The 21,800-nt window shown below is 37.0% G+C and overlaps 1 protein-coding gene across 9 annotated transcripts in view; it reads right to left on the reverse strand.

Moving 5' to 3' along the window:
• PCNX1 (pecanex 1) overlaps positions 1–21,800 on the reverse strand; it is a 92,145-nt gene that overhangs the window by 56,618 nt on the left and 13,727 nt on the right. For 6 of the 9 annotated variants that reach the window (XM_074867975.1, XM_074867973.1, XM_074867979.1 and 3 more), the window contains exons 3-7: positions 20,266–20,371; positions 17,133–17,178; positions 16,138–16,227; positions 12,788–14,488; positions 1,098–1,230 (exon numbers count right to left, since the gene is read on the reverse strand). In XM_074867975.1, coding sequence (XP_074724076.1) covers positions 1,098–1,230; positions 12,788–14,488; positions 16,138–16,227; positions 17,133–17,178; positions 20,266–20,371 — 2,076 coding nt within the window. The remainder of the gene's footprint in view (positions 1–1,097; positions 1,231–12,787; positions 14,489–16,137; positions 16,228–17,132; positions 17,179–20,265; positions 20,372–21,800) is intronic. The other 3 variants (XM_074867977.1, XM_074867976.1, XM_074867972.1) reach the window with 2 other exon arrangements.

Below are 21,800 nucleotides of genomic sequence, written 5' to 3' on the forward strand. Positions count from 1 at the left end.
TTATAAAGTATTTTGGTTTTATTTGCTCAGTTTCTATAGCTTTTTCCACTTAAAAAAACTACACAAGTATTCATGAAACACAAAAGCAGACTGCTCCTATTATTAAAAGGTACCTTAGCATACGAATAAAGACCATTAAGAATATACAACATATACAATTATTCCTGCATATTTATCATATAACTGGAGGAAGAATTACTTTGATATGTACAGGGGAGTGTTCCTTCCTCTACATGTAATGTTCTGCTTGCCAGATTCTCCAACACCATAGGCAGCCATGGGATTGAAAGATTTAAAAGGCAAGTTTAAAAACTTATTGTGGTTGCTGCATCTACTGTTCAAGTAGACAGACCAGAATTGCTCTATGTAACGTATCACTAGGCTCAGTATTGTTAACAAATGGCCTAGTAGAGGCTGGGGACTCCTGCGATACTTCTATGTACTATATTGTAAGCATCACCAAGGCATGCAAAGTGCCACACAATTAGACTGAATACTGAGCAATACTGTGCATTCTGCAACAAAAGCATCACTGCTACTTCATCATTTCTTTTGCTGTAAAAAGCTGCAGGATATTCATACAATGGTCTACCTGTATTTTAGACTTAGAACCTTTACACTTATGATTTAGCTCTTTATAATGTTCCGCCATTTTGTTATTATGCTTATCTCTATCTACAGACATGAAAAGTGATTACAGTACTAGTCCCTAATGCTTACTTTTTTAAAGGAAAGACAACCAAAATGAGGAGCCGTGAATAGTATTTTCTTGTTTTTTTCTCCTTGCTTGAAAGTAAAAGTTTCTAAAGTTTCAGATAAAAAAAACACTGAGTTTAAGTTTGTTAGCATTAGTTCATTTTGTTATCAATCTGAAATCAGCTATAACACGTTAAGAGACTGGCTATCCTGATCATTTTGAAAATAGTGCCACATATACATGCACAATTCAACAAGCCCACAGTGACATGCAGTGACAGCTCAAGGAGGTTATGGTGGGGAAGGAAGTAAAAAGTGCTTTTCTGGCAACACTGGTGGGTGTGGGGAGAAGTGGTCTGCTGCATGCATGCTAAATATGGTGGAACATTTAGATACCCTACCTGAGGGGTGATCCGATGAGCAATGTAGGAGGGGTAGGGTTACTCCCTGCATTGTGCCGGCGTCGTACTGCCTGACGCCTAAATGTGCTGCGTTCACGACGAAATGTGACAGTCTCCTCGCTGGCTTGTGCTGCTGCATCAAGACAGACTTTAGGTCAAATAAGAACCCATCCTAGTTACGTACACAGTAACTTAAGAGTCCTTTCTTCCCCCTGACCCTCCCCAAGTTAAAGAACTTGACTTGCAACAATAAAGTAGCTTATGCACTGACTGTTCAAATAACCTGCCTCAAGAAAGGATCACAACACACAATTATCAGTAAAAATTTGGGTGATTGGGTGTTTGGGGGGTGGAGTGTGTGTGTGTGTTCTTGAATATACAGCTTGCCTTTGTTTTTTTTACCCCCAGATCCAAATAGCCAGATTGCAAAAAGTTGGATATCCCAAATCTCTTCCATTTACACAGGGCAGGAAGAGACAAGACTGATTTCACCCTTCATCTCATTTAACAGATAATTAAAAGAGAAGCCTAAAGGACAACCTAGAAGGATTGTCTGCCACTCCTCACCATAATATTCCTTTCTCAATTTTATAATTTCTGCCAAACAGGTAGGGTTGAGGTTAACCTCATCACACCTCCTCAGGGGAAAAAAAAAAGTTGCTTTTCAATTTTTCCTCATAAGCACCAAAGGTTATGCTCATTTTAGACTAGTTACACTATGATTTGGAGAAGCATGGAGTTGAGATTAAGTGAGAGAATAACTTCTTTGTAAGGATTGGTGGTTTTGTTATTTCAACTCCCCAAACAAAAACAAACAAACAAAAGGTTTGGCCCACTTATAAAGCAACAAACCCTGTAAAAACAGTTTGTATGTACTCATGGGAGTCTGAGATTTTTCCCCAGATTACCCCACAGAATCCACCTGTGCTCCCTAAGGTTCACAGTCTGAACAACTTCAGATTTCAACTACTTCATGGTGTGTCTACAGTCTCAGTCTTCCTCCTGAACCAAGGAATCTACTAACCAGTTTCAATGCTGAGCACTAGAGCTCAAATGAATGGGTCACAGAGAAAACAGGTTTTGGCAGGCAAGTGAAGGAGGAGAAAAAAACCAACCAAACAAACAACTTGACATGAAGTCAGTACAAGAGGAGAATCACAATCTCGAAGAGAAAGTCACAACTTGGTAGCCAAGAAGCCTATTACTAGAGTGAGAAAATCAAGGATTGTGTCAAGCCAAAACAAAAAAAGAAAAAACACTAAGTGAGCAATGTTTTTTTTATGGCAGAAAGATCACAGGCAGAGTAGTCCATGTTCCCCTAAGCACTTATCAAGTTGCAACATTGCTGTCATTAAGCTTTCAAAACTTACCAGCAAAGATTCTAATGCTGGTCTGCAGAGAGTAGCAACCTACTACTATTGCTGCTGTGTATGACTGCCATAGCTCAAGCAATAGACTGCATGGAACAAGAGTATAATTCCACCCATGAACCACAGGTTATCAAGTGAATCCTGTATATGAAACTTCCATCTGTAGCTTGGTTTAAAAGCTAAGAAGCTCCATGAAGAGATATACTTTAAGACCGACATTAAAGTTACAAGCACTTCATTACCAAAATGTCAGAAGTTAAGGACATCCTTAATTCAGTCCTTTCCTATACTTTCAGGAGAACTGTGGGATTGCTCACTTTCTCCTCCATTCTCCACAACTGTTTTTATTATTCTAAGCATGAATAGATGATTCTTTTTCAGTGTATTTCATCAAGAATTCAATACATTTCTCTTGTGGTTTAATATACAGCTTCACGCTTTATTTTAATACACAGCCTAATTTCTCCAAGGATTTCCTTATAGCTCTCATACTTGAAGTAGTGGGAAAGTCAAACACACTAAACAAGATAGTATGAATCCTGACTTTTTTTCTGGTGGATTAAGTTAACACAGAAGAGTTCAAAACTGTCCACTAATTTTGGGTGCCAATTTGTAAAGCTCTAATTCTTCCAGTGTATACATGAGCATATAAAAACTCATATATTCACAACACAGTTTCCACTGACTTGAGATGCAAGAGCAATTCCATACGTTTCTGCTAATCAGGCCATAGTTAATCACCACGAAATAAAGAACAGTGACTAGTCTTAACTGAAATGTAAACATCCTAATTACCATTAAGATGGTAAACATCAGCATTACATCTTAATTACCATTTGCAACTACTTAGCAAAAGCAGTATTCAAGTGCAATTCTTCAAGGCAGCATACTTAACACTGACAACATCTGGTTTTCTTTTCATATCCTTTATTCACTAAACATCACCTTCTGCAATAACTGAAACCCGGATTATGGAAACACTAGAGGTCCTTCCTACACAGCTCCAATTTATTACTAAAGCAAGTCTACCTCAGGCACTCACTGAGGCCGTGTCCTGTGAGAAAAATAGAGATATAAACATGTTTGAAAATTAAAAGAAATTTAAAATCAAAATTCATATGTACTTGGGGGTTAGATTCCAAGCTGCACAAACAGTTCTGACATTTGCTAACTTTTTATTATTTCACTTTTAACTTTTAAAAATCAAAATAGGTTTTGGTGTAGCTTTCTACTTATCTACCAAGGAATTTTTGATTTATCTTGAAACTTACGTTCAATGCATATCTTCTATATACACTCTTCCTGAATGTAGGTGGTAACATTCAGGATCACTAAGCAAGTCTATGCGTTCTTTTGAAAAGACTGCAGAGCTTTTCAAAAAGGCCAACAAGCTCCAAGTCTACTAACATTACGCAAGATCTCAAGAAGCTACATGTTGAAACCATGACTAAGAAAGTAAAAAAAAATAGTTGAGAAAAAAGGGATTACAGTTTGACATGTGGAAAGTCAAACTGAGTGAAGTTTGGTTTTGGTTGTTTTGGTTCTTTTAAAAAACAAAACACAAACCCCTTATTTTACATAACACACAGGATTAAAAAAATATATACCACCATGGAAAGCTACTGATGTTAATATGTATTATTTGTGTTTCTACTTGTCTTTAATGACAAGCAGTACAGCTGCTTTTGAGTTCACCAGTAGGATGCAAGATAAAGCTCCTAAATTATCCTCTATCATGCTCTGACAACAATTTAATTGAGAGAGATTGCTTTGTTTTAACATAAATAAGCTTCCTTCAATATTTACAAAGTAACATAATGTTTTCATGTTGAAAACAAAACTAAATAAAAATACCCTGTAAGACAACTTTTTTTAAAAAAATACATCTTTAGAACATCGCTCACTCTTCTCTGATGCTGTTACACTCACTTACTCTACATTCCAGAAAGGTAAGATCCAACATCCACACTCACGTACAAAATCTAGATATAACATGAAGAAATAACATAGGCTCTTCTTTTACAGTTCCTGCTTAAAGTGAATCAGTAAAGGAAGACTAGCCTTTCAGGTTATAGCATTTATTGTTGAAGCCTGTTCTATTTTTCTGTTTTATTCTAAACTTCAGTGTAGTGTTTTAACAGAAATGTCAAAAAAATTAAGTAGAATTTTCTTCTGCATGTTGTCATATGAATTTGAGCCCCCAACATCATCTGTTCTCAAGAACAGAAAAATCAGGTTTGAAGTTCAAAGTGCAGAAGTTAGAAATACAAACTTACATGCCAGAGATCAATAAAATAAGAGGTGAAGACCTAATGGCAACTCTGTAGCAAACCTAACCCTCCCACACCTATTCCCAACTGTAATACATCTGATTTCAAAGAGGAAATAATTTGACTTTTGTATTTGTTAATGCAACTGTGCATATGAACATATATTTATTAAAATTCATCCTTTTTTTCTTTCATTACATTTCTGATTGGGAAAAAAGCCACATTAGCAGTTACACACTTAGAAAGTCATGAGGGTATTATTTCATCATCATACATTCGGAAAGATACTTTCCCAATAAAAGGACTAAAATTTATTGTAGAGAAAATTCTAGAGTAACAAATAATTCACATCCCTTTGCCAAACAGCTGGGAATATCTGAACATAGGTTGAACCACCATGCCTGCAGGTTCTATACTACACAAGTATTTTTGATGTAAACCTCTATAGTTTCTCAAAGTTTTAAACAGAACTGAAGACTAAGTTTTACAGGAAAACTATACAATTTTTGTACAATACAACTAGTTTGAAGAAATGTAACACACAAATATTTTCTTTCAAGCAGGAACATTTACACATACAGGCCAAAACATTTACAACATCACCCTGCATGTAGGTACCACTGCTTCTAACCCAAACTTGGAAGATGTAAACTGAAGAAGCATGAGATGAAAAAGTAGAATTTTCAACTTTTATTGCATCAACAAGTGCCATTTCATTTTTGCTAGGCAAAAACACTAAACCCAGTGCCTCAGAAATTCTCAAATACAGATAAATTCTTCCCAAGTAAGAATACTCCTGGAAAGATGCGGTATGGAGGTAAAGTATCCATGTGGACACAGAGTTCTCAGGATGAAAACTGCATACATCAGTCTGACTGGAAAGAAAACAAAATACCAAAAAACCCACAAGCAATGGAAGCATAGTGTCCCTCAGTCTTCTAAGGAAAGAAAAAAAAAAAATACAGCACTTGAAGCCTAGATGGTTTGGAACATTAGTCAGGTTAAGCGTGGTTAAACGTGTGCAGGGAACCAGAGCGATGCTTTGACATGCCATTTCTCTCCCTATCAAACTGAAAATTGTGATCTATTTTCAAAGACATGTAATGACCAACCCTACAAATTCTCAATGAGAGACAAAATGAATAGTTTGTGGCTCATGCATTCTCATAAGCAATGAAATCTGTCTTCTAAGACCAAACTTACTTTGCCGAACCAAATAGCTGAAATCTTGCTCTTCTGTATCTCATTTGTGTTCAAAACCTAAGAAAAGCCACACTTCTCACATGTGTTTATGGATTAACACCACCACTCTCCTCACAGTTGAGGCATTCGTAGTTTATTCTCATGTGCCCTAACACTATTTTAAAAACCATACTTATAAGATACCCAAGTACAAAGGAGTCCATTCAGTCTGTATCTTCAGTATACTGTTACTAATCACCATGGATTATGCACCATTGTAAGATCTACAACTGCAGGGATTTCTTATCTGATGAAAAAGCAAAAGTATTGGCTTATAGTATTATAACTTACTGTGGACATTTAATGAAGAATATCACTACTGCTAATTTCTGAAGAATCAAGATGTGGTCAGCAAAAACAATGAAGAATAGAAGGGACATCTCTAAGATACAAACTTTTACTAGAAAATAGGACAGAGAAAAAAGAACACACAATTTAGGAAGGAAAGCTTGTCACCAAAGAAAAGGAGAGAAAATTGAAAGATAAACAAGGGAAGTAAAGCCCAAAACTTCTGTGTTGTGGTTGAATGTATGGAGAAAAAAAAAAGTTTGAGCCTAGGCCAGGGGAATATCTACTATTACATCAAACCAGCCACTACAACAATCTGTAAAGCAAAACACTGTCAAGCAAGAAATAACCAGGACAATGAAACCATTTGTTTTGAATTCTGAACCAACACTTTTACAGATCAGCTTGATAGACAAATTTCTATATTAATGCCAAAGATAAAACTAGGAGTCTCAGTTATTCTACTTCACTGTATTTCCCACTTGAATTATTCCATTTTTAAAAACATTAGGTGTTACTCACACATACTTTTTGAATATAACGTTGAAGGACTTGGAGTCAAAGAGCAAAAGCTATGACCTAATCTGATCCCCTGCCCAACAGAGTCCCTATATTCAGGGATTTGGGTATCAATAATTGGTAGTATGTTCATGCAGCAGACATATGTTCATAACCTACACTGATCTTTATGAAACTTAATTACGACTTTGTATTTGCATTTATTCACCTTAAAGAAAAAGATGCTTTAAATCTTTAGAACACACAGCCCTTCCAGCATAAGTGGTATTCCATATTACTGTATCATACACAGAAAGTCATGTTTGCTTTGAATGGGCTTCTATTAACTATAACACCAAATGTTAATTAGTAGCCAACCTCAATATATCCTGGAATTACATCTCATAGCTACCTCTAGCAGCGATGTGAGCACTTCCGTTACAGTTCAGACAGCTCTCAGAACTTTCTCAGCTGTATGCGTAACAACAAATCCAGTTACATCTACAAAGGAGCATGAAAAATGTGGCTTATAAACTTAAGTTAGTAGATGCAGCTTCGTTTATACCAAGCATCAAAAATTCTTATTCAACTCCTGTTTGAGATGAATACTTGGCAAGTTTATGAACAACACATGCTGTTTGTCAACAAAATGGAACCATTCTTTCCAAATCAAGTAAAAATTATTGCGAGAAGTAGTTGCACAAACACTACCAATCTAAGACATTGAAATAACTCTCTTCCACAGCAATGCAAAGTATTTTAAAAGAACTACTACTCCTGGTTTCTTTGGGACGTTTGAGAGAATTTAACCAGGATCAAATTTTATAAATTATATTCCCAGGGAAAAAACAACAAACAAAAAAATGATATGAAGTGTATTTTGCTTCATTTTTAACTTTTGGTATATGCTGTAATGCTGTGGCTTACATTTCTCATCAAGTATCCTAATTTCCCTTATGGAGCCCTGCAGACTTTAGGTAAAATACCTACTACTCTGTAGGTGACACACTAAAAGGAGCATGTTTCTACCAGGTGACAGGAAGCCCCTTACCAGTAGTTCTCTGGGCTTTTGCCAAGCCATTACACACATTCCTGGCTCTCAACAGCCACTGCTGCAAGTTGGACAAAACCTGAGGTTTTTGTTTGTTTGTTTGTTCCCCATTCCCATCTTTATGGAACCACAAAGTATCAGGAAAGTGGTAGTTATTCTGGTCATAAGTCATCTAATGGACGCCCCTTTTTATCCATAAAAACCAGAAAGGGGACAACACAGGCAGGAAGGAATCCCCACTCAACGTTACGTTGCCTTAGTAGGTAGTGATGAAGAATTAGCAGATGCAAGATTCATGCCAAGTGTTATTTCACTGTTAAGTTCCAAAACTGCAGAACTCCATTTCAGCCTCACATCACCCTGAACACTGTTTACATCTTTAAGTGTTGAATGGCAACATCCCACCTCTGCTGAGATGACAAGACATCCAAAATTAGAGGTAATTCTGTAAAACTCAACCTTTACACACCAAAGCTGGGACAGAACGTCAGATATTGGGGAGAGCTAACATCAAAACTTCTATGTCATCCTTGAACCAAATGCTGTGTACATTATGACACTGCTAGCTGATGCATAACAATCAAGTAATGGAATACAGTCCTTTGGTTCCAATAAAGAACCCGATATGGAAGAGAGCCTCTTATACTGGCTAATCTGCTTAATCTGATCCAGTTACAGGAGGACTCCTACTGAACACATGAATAGAGATAGCCAACATACACGCAACCAGATTACAGTAACTTGACATGTTTTTCAGTTTCTACCATTTCTAAACTCTTTCAGAGTTTGATTTCTCATGCAAAACTGTTTCATTTAGCAGTCTGAATGTGAACTGGATAGACTCCCAGAAAACAGACCAGAAGCCCCATCTTCTGTAACTGTATTAATTCCACCTGCAGAAAACGTATCAAACTGAAGCCATCAGAAGCATGGACAGCTCTACAACACAGGCAAAAAAAGTAATGACTGTAGGCCATACACGACATAAGCATAGTAAGGAAAACGTGGTATAATGGTAAGAGCTGACATGACCACAGGCTGCTTAGCAGAGAACTGAATTGTATTTTTAATTTTGGAGAGGATACTGTCTAATGATTACAGACAGATATGCTAAGCATAAATGTACAAATACAGGCAGACTGAAGAGATTAACAGGTTTCCATATGCCATATGAAACACAAGATTCTAATCTAAACACAAAACCCTATTTTGCCTGCCTGTAGAGATGTACTGCAGACCACAAAACACAGAAGGACAGAATGAGCTACTACTTCAATATCACTATACAATGCACAGAAGGAAAAATGCATTACATTACATGCATGCAGTTTTATTTACAAAAGGGTATGTAACTCAAGAACTTAAAGTAAATAAATGAATCTTAACTTACAGCAATCTGTAAAAGAGTAGCAACTTAAAGGGTACATCTTTTATACTTAATATGAAATTGGGGGAGAACACTTGACTTTTCAGGTCAGCTCAAGTTTTACAAAACGTCACTCTGTCATATACAGCATTATGTTGGTTCTTTAAATCTTTACAAACAGCAATCCAGAAACAGCATACATTTGACAGAAACCAGGCACAGGAGAATATTAAGGTGGTATTTCCAAAATACTATTAGACATCTAGGCAAACTTTTAGACATCTAAACAACTTCATCTAACCCATAATCCATCATTTCACTAGCTACTTTTAGAGGCTGAGTAGTTAAAGATAACTATTGTAAGACATCCTCCATTTTTTTATTATACATCCACCACATGTATTTAATTACAGAATTTTCAAATGTTGTTTGTCTGCATTTTAAGTGAACTGCAATTTCTATTCAAATGCACAAGTTATCTTGTAAAGAGTGAGTCATTCACCACTTCCTGGCATAAAAAGAGAAATGAAACTGCTACATTGTATCTGCTGAAGTACAAGATGTACAGGTTTGTATAGCATCCTACTTCGTAAAAGTTTACTAAACGCCCTATGTATTATGAAACACATTTTAGTGATTACATGAACAAGTAAGAATGTACTTTTTAGTTTACTCCCTGAAGACTTAAAGATAAAATCGAGTTAAAATTACTGATTTAAGTCATATTTGAAAAATAGGAACTGAAAGCTACTGACTGAAAAAGAGGCAGTATTACTATCAAGTCTTTTAGTTATCCCAGCATGCATCTGTTAATTGTTTCAGAAAGTTGTCATAAGCAATCACAGAAATTAAAAAATATTTACATAAAACTATAAAATAATCATTTAGCAGGAGGTTGGACCAGACAACTTCTAAAAGTCTCATCCAACCAATATCCTCTGATCTTATGAAAATCTCAGCCAAGTTTATTCTGCAATTCATTTGCTACATGTAAATAACTTCCTAATCCTCTCAAATAATTTCTATACACATACACATGTATGCTGTGTATTACACATGTCTTTAGAAACACTCCCAAAAGGTAAAAACAAGTCAATACTGAGAAATACTGAATATAAAGCAACTCAGATTCTAGAAAGTTAAAACATTTTCTCTGATTATTATTAGTCACAGGTAAGCCCAAAGAACAAAGCCACAGTTAAATACATAGCTGTTACAAAACTTGTAATATACACTATAAATCTGGGGAAAAAAACCCACAACACCACACACAAAAGAAAAACTAGTAGAAAAGGAGGACAACACAAAGGAATTATTCAGATTGATCATGAACAGATAAATTCAAAATGGCTTGATGCTAGAAATGACTGCATAAATACTTCTGCAATGCTAAAAGAAAAGTAAGTTTTGTTTTTGTTCTGTTTTCCAAAAAAGCAGAATGACATTAATTTCTTACAATCATAAAGGAAGTATTTCCTATTCTATTGGTAATAAGAAACATAAGATATGGCGAGTGTTATTAATCCTATGATGTCATCAAATCTGGAGAACCTGAATCCAGATTGCTTCTTGAAGTCAGCTAGAAACCCATGGGCAAGTAATACTTGGGTGCAAGCCATTTATTAGAAATACTATCAACTTCAAAATGATCATTATCTAAACAAAGTTTCAAAGGGAAACTGAAGAGAATAGTCCAGCAAGAATGACAAGACTTCCTGCTTAAGCTGCTACAGACTTGGATCTTTAAGATTGCTTTTAAATGCATTAGGTTTAGTCTTCCCCACCATTTCACTCTTTAAAAGAGCAGTCAAAATATTTGGCAATATACAGCACCAGTAATGCACTGATTCTTTCAGACCACCAATGACTGGTGAGCACATACAAAGTCTGACATGTTCTGTAACGTAAGGTATATTAAGTCTCCTTTGCACGTAAGAAGAGAACCTTAACAGTTTTAAAGTTGTACCAAAATTAAATTAAATCTTGTGCTAAGGAGAGCACAGAGTCAAAACAGTAAATACATAAAGCAGAACTTTTATTTGTCAAATTACTCTCAGTAGACATAAAGAAGAGCTGTCACTTTTACAAGGCATGTTAAGAATGTATGTTAAGTGTTTAGCTTGCAGAGTTAGTACTAAAAAAGCAACCTGGACTCTTTCATTAAAGCTACTGCAGAACCCTGTTGCTAGCAATAACTAAGACAGAAATTACCAAAATATGCAGGTTTTTCTTTTTTTTAAGAAGGCATCTAAATATGTCTGAACTAATTGTAAACCAGCCAAATTTGATCAGTAATCCATACACAGCTGAACTTGTGTAGCACACTCTCTCCATCCTCCCAAAATTAACTGTACTGGTTTTTGACTTTGTTCTTATGTCAGTGTCAGGGGAAAAAAGAAAGAACTATTGGTCATATTTCATCTCACTGTGAGCTGGAAGTCTCTCCTTTTAAGATGGAAGTTACTACTTTGCTTAGGCAATCTAAATAACAAGGACAGTAAATTTGCTACAATTTCTTTAAAATATCTATGCCTTGATCTAAAACACAATTTTATGAATCATTTGTGTGCTTAGCTAACAAGATCCAGATTATCTGGTAGGTATTCCCCTCAATCCCAGAAATCAGACTGAGGTAATCAGCAATCCCATACTGCTCTGAAAACATATTTTAAACCCACTTATCTTCCATGACACAAAAAGCCTTCCAGTTAATGCAGTCAATATGGCTAACCAAGAAAAGAGACTGAAACGCCATAAGAAGTGATAAACAAAACATGATTAAGAGCTCCAAATTCTTTTCTTGAAAGCCCCTATTAACCTATATTAATACCAGCTACTACAGGTAAGCTTAGTACTCACATTACACCAAGCAAAGCAACAGTTACAGAAAGTAAGAGGAAATTACCTTCCTCTCTCCAGCACAGGAAGGTTATTGTGTTCTCATAATGAAGGAAAAAAAAACACAAACCAAAACAAAACCAAAGTAAACAACACTGTCTAGCCAACAATGGCAAGGCTAAGCAAAATCAAATCCCCAGGAGAATTCAGCTTAGTAACTAGACCATTGTAAGAATGCACAATTCAAGGCAGCATGGTAAGGGTTGTTTGTTGTGATTTTTTTTTATACCACCTCAAGCCATGCCAGAGAGTTCATCTAAGAAGCAGCAGTAACAATCAATCACTTCCAGGTTCCAAATTTTCTAAACTGCACAATTTTTCAGAAAGAAACCCCAACAGCCTCTCTTATTATTATTAACTTTTTAAATAGTACACATAATTTGAAATAGTACAGATAATTTAAAATAGTACACACAATTTAAAGCTTGGAGCAGGTCTGATCTGGTCACAAATAACAATTTTAAGATACAGCTCTGGTTAACAAAGACTGCCAGTCACACCCGTAACACCTCTACCCATAGATTTCGTAACATTTGTTTGAATTCAACTCCTATTTCTGTAGATCTTCCAAGAGATTATGAAGGAAATGCTTTGTCAGTTTTACTAGGCAAGAATGAAGAAACAGGAAGACGCTTAAGTATAGTAACTTAAGTCATAGATACCAGACTCATTAACAGCAAGGTACTTCTGGTAGGTCATTTACTTACCTCCACTTGCTGATTCTTGCTCTTCCCCTTCAGGAAATGTAGCCTGGCTTGGTAAGCTATTCCTAGAACGAGTGACTGACTCTAAGTGTGAAGCCCTTCCCAACAGAGATAGCTCATCTAGCACCTCTCCTTCTTTGGCTTCCAAATCAGATTTTGAAGTGGTTAACTGTTTTATGTTACCTGGTGCCATTAAACTATTTGGGTCATTTAAACAAGCTACAGTACCACTGTCCAGGCTTAATACTCTGGCACGATTCTTGGCACTGTTTGTGCTAGAAGTCCGACGTGTAGATCGTTTTTTGCTAATTCCTTCAGAGCTTACATGGGTTTTGTGAGCATTTTCAGGGTCTGTGCCCCCACGTTCCTTAGAAACGTATTTGGTCTTTAGAGCACTGTACTTCCCCTCAGGAGACTGGCATGAATGGGAAGTGGTGCTGGAAGAGCTATCACTGCTGAACTGGTGAGCTGACTGCATACTTGATGTCCTGCTCAAGTCACTTTGATCACTGGAGTCCTCATCGTGACAAAACACAGCACTGTGAGGTTTAGTACCAGATACACCTCGGAAGGAAACATATTCCCTGTGCCGACTTGAATCAAAACTACTAGCCCGTTTTTTTCCTGTCCTTCTCCGGCTGGACTTGTGGGTAGAGGCTGTTCGATGTATTAAGCTAGAAGATTTTGGTCGAACATCTCCTTCTTTTTGTTTTCCACTTGTTTCTTTAGAAGTTCTTGAATCTACTAACACAGCCAGCTTCTCACTCTGCTCATCTCTTTGTTCAGCAGCCTTCCCCAGTGGCCTGTCAGCTTGCGTAGTCAATTCATTGGCATGTGGGTTCTTATTGGCCTCTTCTGAAGCAGAGGCACCCAGACCTTTCTGGCTGTGCCCCTCATCAGACACATTTGAACCCTTCACCTCTTGAACACCACTGGTAGTGCTCACTTCCACAGCAGTCCTTTCGCTACTAGTCCTTTTGTCAGTAGTAGAACTACTGTCCTCCTCTGAGTCAATACCACAGTCTTTTTTCTTACCATCCTTTTTCTCTTCTCTAGGAGACTCCTCCTCATGCTCCGACAACACACTTTCTATATGTGTCGAGCTCGTATGTTCACTTTTATAGCTACTGATGGTACTGTTAGTGTCGCGATCAGTCCCACTGCAGTAGCTTTCTGTTGAACCACTGCTTCTAGTACTCAGGCTTCTCAGACTGTCCACACTTTTGTCTGCTTTCAGGGATTTGCTCTTCCCGCTCTTCGCCAATGGTTGAGGGCTGCTACTTTTCAGAATGTCATCTAATTGAAAAACTCCTGAAATGCAAGAGTTCTCAGCCAAGGACTCTCTGGATCCAGAAGGGGGCTTGGAAGCTTCTAGCTCACTGACAGGATCTAGTCCTCGTTTTTGCTGATAGAGAGGGAAGTCATTTAGTGAAGCATCTGGAAAAGCAACAGCAGAGCTAGAAGTCCTTGGTACACCTCGTGGTCTATGATCCTTCCTATAGGAGTGAGAATGCAGAGTTACAAGCGAAGCTACTTCTGTGTCACATGCACTGGTTTTAGACTGGTCCACAAGCTGGTTGTTCGAGAGGCACACTTTGTCACTGTTGTCTCTTGGCAAATCCTGTCCAGAGGATAATGAAGGTTGGATGGAGACAAAGGAGTCATTCGACACCAGACGAAAAAGCTTCCGATCAGTTGCCAAATCTGTTTAAGTACATATTTAAAAATATTCATGTAGAATGTTCATGTAAGTTACACAATCTGCTTTTACAACTGCTTGTTTATGTCAGATAAAGTAAATAAACAGACAAATCCATTTGCAAGTACTATGCATCACATTACCATTTAAAAGAATTCCTAGCATCTGGGCAAACCTGACAGACTGTTTTTTTGCAAAAAAGAAACAATGAACACCAGCTTAATCTTAGCAGCTAATAAAAGACAACATGATTCTGACAAGTCGTCAGCCTCCTCTATTGTTCATGCCTCTCAGACTTAATGTTTTTTATGTATCCCAAAGTTCTTTAATTATAAAAGGGTACCCTGCCTTTTGTTTTATTTCCTACTTGCAGTAAATTGTTTCACATAAACTTTAAAGTTATTAAAGAAAACAGAGTAAACCCCACTAACTTTGCAGTCCAAAAACCTACAAAAAAAACCCCCACCTTTCCTACCAGATACCAAGTAAGCTCACAGTTAGCAAGGATGCAGGCACTGACACAAGTCTACTGGTACTATAATGAAATCCATATGAAGTTACTGAGTTTTACTACCTCTAAAACTGATGTTGTTAAAGAAAATCATGAGGATTTGCTGTTAGTTCTTGGTCAGAACAACTGTTTCTGTATCCACCACAAGTGGCCTCCTATAGAAGTGTCCACCTGCAGGCAGTATTGCAAGTCAGGCTACTTTTTGGTACTGTCACTAAAAATAGAAGATCTGGAGGCCAAGTTAAGTTACTACAATTACTGGGTTTTTGTAGAGGGTATTTGCACATGTGTAACTTAAGAGACTTCACAAACAGTTCCATTACTCAGCTGAAAGTAGTAGAACCCTGCTGCCTATTACAACAGCACAACCACCTGTAATCTTCTATTTTAAACATATTTTCTGCACTGAATCACACTAAGGACTGAAAGGAACCCATCAGTCTGATTAGACTGGCCAAAATGAACTACAGTATTCCCAGAGTTAACTTCCTGCTAATCACCACATACTTTAAAAACAGTAAACAAGAGATTTCCCTTAACTTTTATGCTGCTTTAGTCTGAGCAGACTTTTTCCTGGCAACAAAGCTAAATGAAAAATGTGATCTGAAACAAAACTGGATAACTAAAGAATACAAGCTAGCAGTTTCCTTACATACTAGGAAAAAACAATTACAGAACTCTGATAGCTTGCGTATTAGAAGTAGTCTATAGCTCCAGAAACACAGAACTCTGTATGGGATTATTTACGTAAAAGCATGCCTGATTTAAAAAAATTCGTTTGGCTGTACTGGAAAGCAAAGCAAATTGGTCTATAATTAAGTCCATGAAACCCAAGCCACTTACAGTATGAGAGAGATTATCTAGAAACATGTAAGCTAGCGATCTTTCAGCAGTAAGGAGACAGTAAATATTTATTACCTGCTGGAAGATGCCAGAACAAGAAACACACAGCCCAAGAATAAAGTTATAGTATTCAAGCTATGCATCCCAGGAACTTGGATTAATTAAGAAAGGAAACAGAGAGCTTCAAGATACCCTTTCTTAAGAGTCTATCAACAAATTGCATGAATTTATTTAGCATGTTAAGCAAAGGATCTTTGGTAACAAAATACCATGTTTAATATGCAGAAGAAGAAATTTTACCTTGTTCTTCACTCCCTTCTTTACATAGGCTAGAACTCTGGCCAAGACTTAAACTGATATCATCAGAGGTCTTGGCAGTGTCAGTATCTCCTGTGAATTTAAAGAAAGAAGAGTACTAGTGCTCAAAGTATTAACACATACATCAACATACACGCAAATTTCTCGCCTGTCATGAAAGACTGTTGCTTTTATTTACTCATTTGAAGGTAAATAATAATTACAAGTAACACAAGATTTATCTTATCTTTTAGAGATAAGCATTGTCTGCTCTATTTCTTTTATTACATATATAAGAAAGTTTTCATTCAACTGAACAGATCTGCCATGAAGAATTGGAAAAGCATGTTACACAGAACCCAATGGAAAAAATTCCTTTTTTTTCCTTCAAGATATATCTATTTGACTATTCCTTTTTGCCTACATGCCAATAAAAATGAGGGGTAGACTGTAACAAAATACGTGTAAAGATAGCTAAGGAAAAATCAGGAAGGAGACAACAATTCACATCTCATTTTCTTTTGTTGTCTTATTGGCTTAACAAATTTACAAGATAGCAACTTTTCATATTACAAATAATTTATTTTTGCCTTGGGGCAGTTCTCAAGGGCTGTCCTGGACAATACTTTCACTAGATGCCAAGCAACTAGAAATAATCCAGTCATTGAAATACAATACCGCAAGGGCGACTGGTTGCACAGAACTCAAAATAATAAGGAAAAGTCCACTGAAACCAATCCCTTGGCTCTGCATTCACAAGCAAAAGAAAAACCTGTTGTGACATAGAAAACAGAGCAGGATTCCAGGATATTCTCTCCTCGTATTTTAGGCATATAATTTGTAACTCCAAGGAAGATTTCTTCTGTATGCTGTACATAGCTCACAAAAAAGTTTTGAAAATGAACAAGGTAGACAGTATTTGGAAACAACATAGTAAACTATAGTGATCTGAAGTGCTACTGCAAGGCAATTTTAAGAAATAGTCAAAAAAATCTCACCTTTGATGGTTGCTGCTGTTCCCAGACGAGATAACCCAGATCCAACCTAGAAACAGGGAGTTACGTAAAAAGATGTAAACTTTCAGGAATTACCCAATTGTTGTTTACTATTACTGCAATGCATGCACTTGCCTACATATTTAGGAGAGATTTTCAAAGGCACAAAACCATCTAACAGCACAGTGCTGTAAAATCCTTTCTAACTCAAAAGAGTTTCTACTGCAAACAGAAATGACAAGCCATCTAATTATGCATCCAACTATATCACTGCATTATTCTGTTTTATAGCAAATGTACTTGGAGATTTTACTATGCTGCTTTTAAAACCAGTTTCTATTCTAGGAATTTTCCTTGAAAATACCTAATGTGGAAACAAACTACTAGTGTGATGGTATAGTAATAACTGCTGTTGTAAAGCTAACTGTTTAACACACTGATCACGGTTGTCTGAAATGCTTAAAGACAACACCATGTTAATATAAAACTCTTCTGTTCAACATAGTAAACACCAAACTAAAACCAGAAACTGTTCCCATTGGAAAAGATACATATTTTTACCAGGATTAGTTTTCAGGTCTGTCTCAGAGTTGATCCACTGACTGGGTAACCACAAGAACTAAGTGTTGGTACATGGAAAGTGGCAGCAGCATGACCAGGGAATATGGCAGGATGATCCCTGCTGGCAGCTGAATAAACTTCTATCAATTAAACCTAATCATTTTACTGTATCTTATTCCTCCCTCTCATTCCTACAAATGCAATTTTTCTTTTGAAGACAGTTTCCAAGTACACAGATAATAGTTACCTCAAAGCAAGTAAACTGGTTAGTGGAAGACTGCAGTATTGCTTCATCTATTCTTAGGTATTAGTTACACTCACATTTCAAATTTATAGTATCTGCTTTTCAGCCATGTTCAATGACCAACCAGCAGGCATGTACTTCCTCATACAAAAACACACTCACAATTTAGGTCTGCAGTCTGCCTTTATGTGTCCTGTAATCTGTAGCAGATTATTTTACAGAGGTGCTAAAGAGAATTTAGTCTTTCCTTCAATAATATTTCCAATACCACCTCTCTCAAAGAGCTTCGAATAGCACACGAAAATGCACGTGTCAAATAATTAAACCACTCAGAAATAAGACAGAAGAGCATTCAAAGGCAAAATCTGAACCCAAGATACAAAAAATGATGGCAATTTGACTTTATTGTATACTTATTGGGATACTGTTTTTCAAAAATCCCCTAGTTCAGACAACTCTGGGGAAAAGAAAACATAATTCTATTAATTCTTCTCTGTAAGCACAGCAGATCTAAAGCAATCTGAAGATGTGTGCAGATTTTATTCAGCCATACTACAGAAGAATAGCTTTGCTATGTGTAATGCAAAAAAAGCAGTCAGAACTTGTTTAATACATTTTCTTTACTACACTGTCATGCACACTTTTAGTTAGTAATTTTGTCATGTTTCAACTTTTTTTCCCCTTCAGTAACATGCTTTGCTGAATACTGTAGCTGAATGCAAATGCATCAGCATAGGAAAGCTATTTCACACAAAAAACTGAACAGAACTCCCATGCTTATTGTTCACGTACCCTTTTGATGCTACAAATTCAATTACAGGGGACTAGTGAACACTAATTTTATCAGCATAAACACATTTTAAGCACTATACTAGCTTTCACAGTAGCTTTAACTGTGTTTTAGTGTCAGCATTAAAGCACACAGGAAAGAGCACAAGAGTTTCTTCACATGCTTTAACACTGAAACTGTTATGAGTACGTTTGGAATAGTTTGGGATTTTTTTTTTTTTCCAAAATCCAAAGAAACATGATTCCCAGTCTAGTTCTGTCTTCCTACATGGACCATTGCTTCCTATTCCTCTGAACACTACCAAATACCTGCTCTCTTCAAAGAAAATCTCTTATTTATGCTGCATAATGAAGCATTTTTCAGCTAAACCAACAACATTACCGTAACACTGCACTACATTATATACTGCTTGCTCAGAGAGCTAATAAGGACTTGATATTGTAATACAACACCACAGATTTCCACATCATTCAAACATAGCTTCTGTATCTTTAATATGATGCTGCATTGCTCACTGTTAACGTAACCATACAATCAATCTACTCGTCCTCATGAAGAGTTAGTAGAAGTAGTATGCCACAACTGGCTAAACGAAACAAGCCAAACAGAAGGAACAGCACATACAGCACTACAGAAGGTGAAAGCATAAATCTAGCAGACATCGTAAGGAAACAGAACAACCTCCCCAGTGAAATCACAATGCAAGTAAAGCATAATGAAGTTGCATTAAATTCTAATAAAGCCAAGTTCTTCAGCACTTCCATCTGGTGCACAGCAGCCCCTATTTATTGCTTTCTTCCCACCCCTACTGAAGTGTCAAAATAGTGAAGATCTTGCAGAGGTCATCCAAAAATAAACCAGTTTAGTCTTTCCATTTCTACCAGTTTATCTTGCTTTGGACCTTAGCAAATTAACATTTCTGACTGCAGAGTCTGAACTGTCAGGAATAACAACTTTCAGAAAGCCATTTAAGCATTGCAAAAGATCATCATCAGCAGATACGTTCTAAGAAGACTTAACAGAAGCCTCCTCAAACTCAGGACAACTGAAGTTTGCCAATTAAGCATTTAAATGACAGATCACACAAAACTAAGGGAGGAAACCGAAGTTGGAACATAAGGATGAAGTTACAGCTTGAGCTATCTAATGGCTCACTGATGCCACAAGAAAGAAGGAAGGAAGCCCACCACAGTGGGTCTTAGTACTTACCTGACCATGCTCAGAGCCATTTTGATTTACTAAATCAGAAGGAAACTACCTGAGCAAAAGGGAATACTTTCTGATGGGACAGTGGGTTCCCTTATAAAATTCAGCCATTCCTAAAATGAACACAAGATGGGAAGAGCAAGAGCTATGCAGCTAGGAGAGTGCAATGCCACCCTAATAAGGCAGTTAAACACAGAAAGGTAAGTTGTTAGGGTTTTTTTAATTGTGTTAGGATAAACAATTAAAATAACAAGAAAAAAATATATCAAAGATTACTCCACAGATTGCAAAGACAGCAGTACTAAGGGAACAACTGCAGTAGCTTTAATTCTTACCTGGTTGTTTGGATCTACCCCAGCATAAGAATTGCGTGAGCTGCAGCCAACAGGGGGAGTTGCTTCTCGTATGAACTCTGACATCTCAATCCCTCCACCAGGGTCACTGAGAGAAACATACAAGGAAAAAACCCAAAACATTAACCTACCAGTTAAAAGGAAGTTTGTCTGTCTACATTGAGCACAGATTCAAAACAATTTTTCCTTTTTCAAATATCAGGGGCTCAAGTATAGTCCAGTATCTCAGATGAACTCTGCCCATTTGACACAGGAAGCTCGGTCAGAGCAGGAGCACCCTATATACTGCCACAGAAGCTGCTGCCTTGTGAAGTCCACTGTCACCAGCCAACAAACCCTGAAGACTTAGGAACTACAAAGCATTTTGAAATGCTCACATACGAAATTCTCTGTCTGTGTGTAGACACATGTAACTTTCAGATCATCTGTTCAACTACAATACCCAGAAATCAATCAACAGAAAAAGTACTAAATAGAATCTCTTTCAAAGAGCAAGGAAAGGACTCCAGATCTTTCCCTTAGACTGGATCTAGGAGCAAGAGTAAGAATGGGTTAACCAAGAAAGCCACACACTGTCAGTAAAAGTTACCAGAACGGCAGAGACATACAGGGACATGGTATCTCTCCAGGGATGCAAACCACTTCTTTCTACCAGAAAATAACTTCCCTTCAGTCAATTTACAGGCCCTACCAAGAAATATTTTGAGGTAAAACATCTATATTATGTCCTAGTGATTTCACCCTTTCATAAGTACTGGTTTGAAAGTATTTTCTCGATCAACATCACCAAATTGTAATTCAACATAATTCAGCTGGTCAAAGGCAGATATTTATGGAATAGCAAGTTGGAGTTGTCCATTAGGACAACAGGCTGTGAAATGAGTTGTGGACTACAATTCAGAGATCCAACCTAGCACTGTTTGTTCATTGCAAAGAGCAAGAAGTTGAGGCATCCTTTTTCCTCTCCCAATACAGTTCTCTTCAACCATCATGATCCAGGAGACTTGTGAACAGAAGTAACTGCAGTCTAATTTGACACTGACCCTCTCTGCTCCTTCCCAAAGATAAACAACTCACTCCCAACAATCAATGATTCAGAGCTGTGGCAAGTCCACTCCAACATTTTACTGGAGAAAGAACATATGCACAATCCTTCTCCAGCTGGACTAAAACTAAAGATGAAGCCTCTCTGGAGAAGGGAACAGAAGTGGACAGAAGCACTGTCTCATAGAAACAGACAGCCTCATAGAAAAGTCTCATGCAATAAGACCTACACCTAATAATGTTTTTTATATAGGGACATTGATCTAGGATATTATAAACAAGCTGTCAGTAGACTAAAGGACCTGAAATATCATTCATTCTGCAGCTTGACATTTCAAGCTCTTGTCATCTCAGAGAGGCATAAAGGTACAGCCTTGGGAACCATTCTAGATCATACAAAAGGCCCCTGAACCTTCCTACATCAAAGAGATGACAAAAAAGACTATTTGAAGTTAGGAATATATTACTTCAGT

Source organism: Strix uralensis, chromosome 4 (genome assembly GCF_047716275.1).
Source record: "Strix uralensis isolate ZFMK-TIS-50842 chromosome 4, bStrUra1, whole genome shotgun sequence".
In the NCBI taxonomy this organism is placed as follows: Eukaryota; Metazoa; Chordata; class Aves; order Strigiformes; family Strigidae; genus Strix; species Strix uralensis.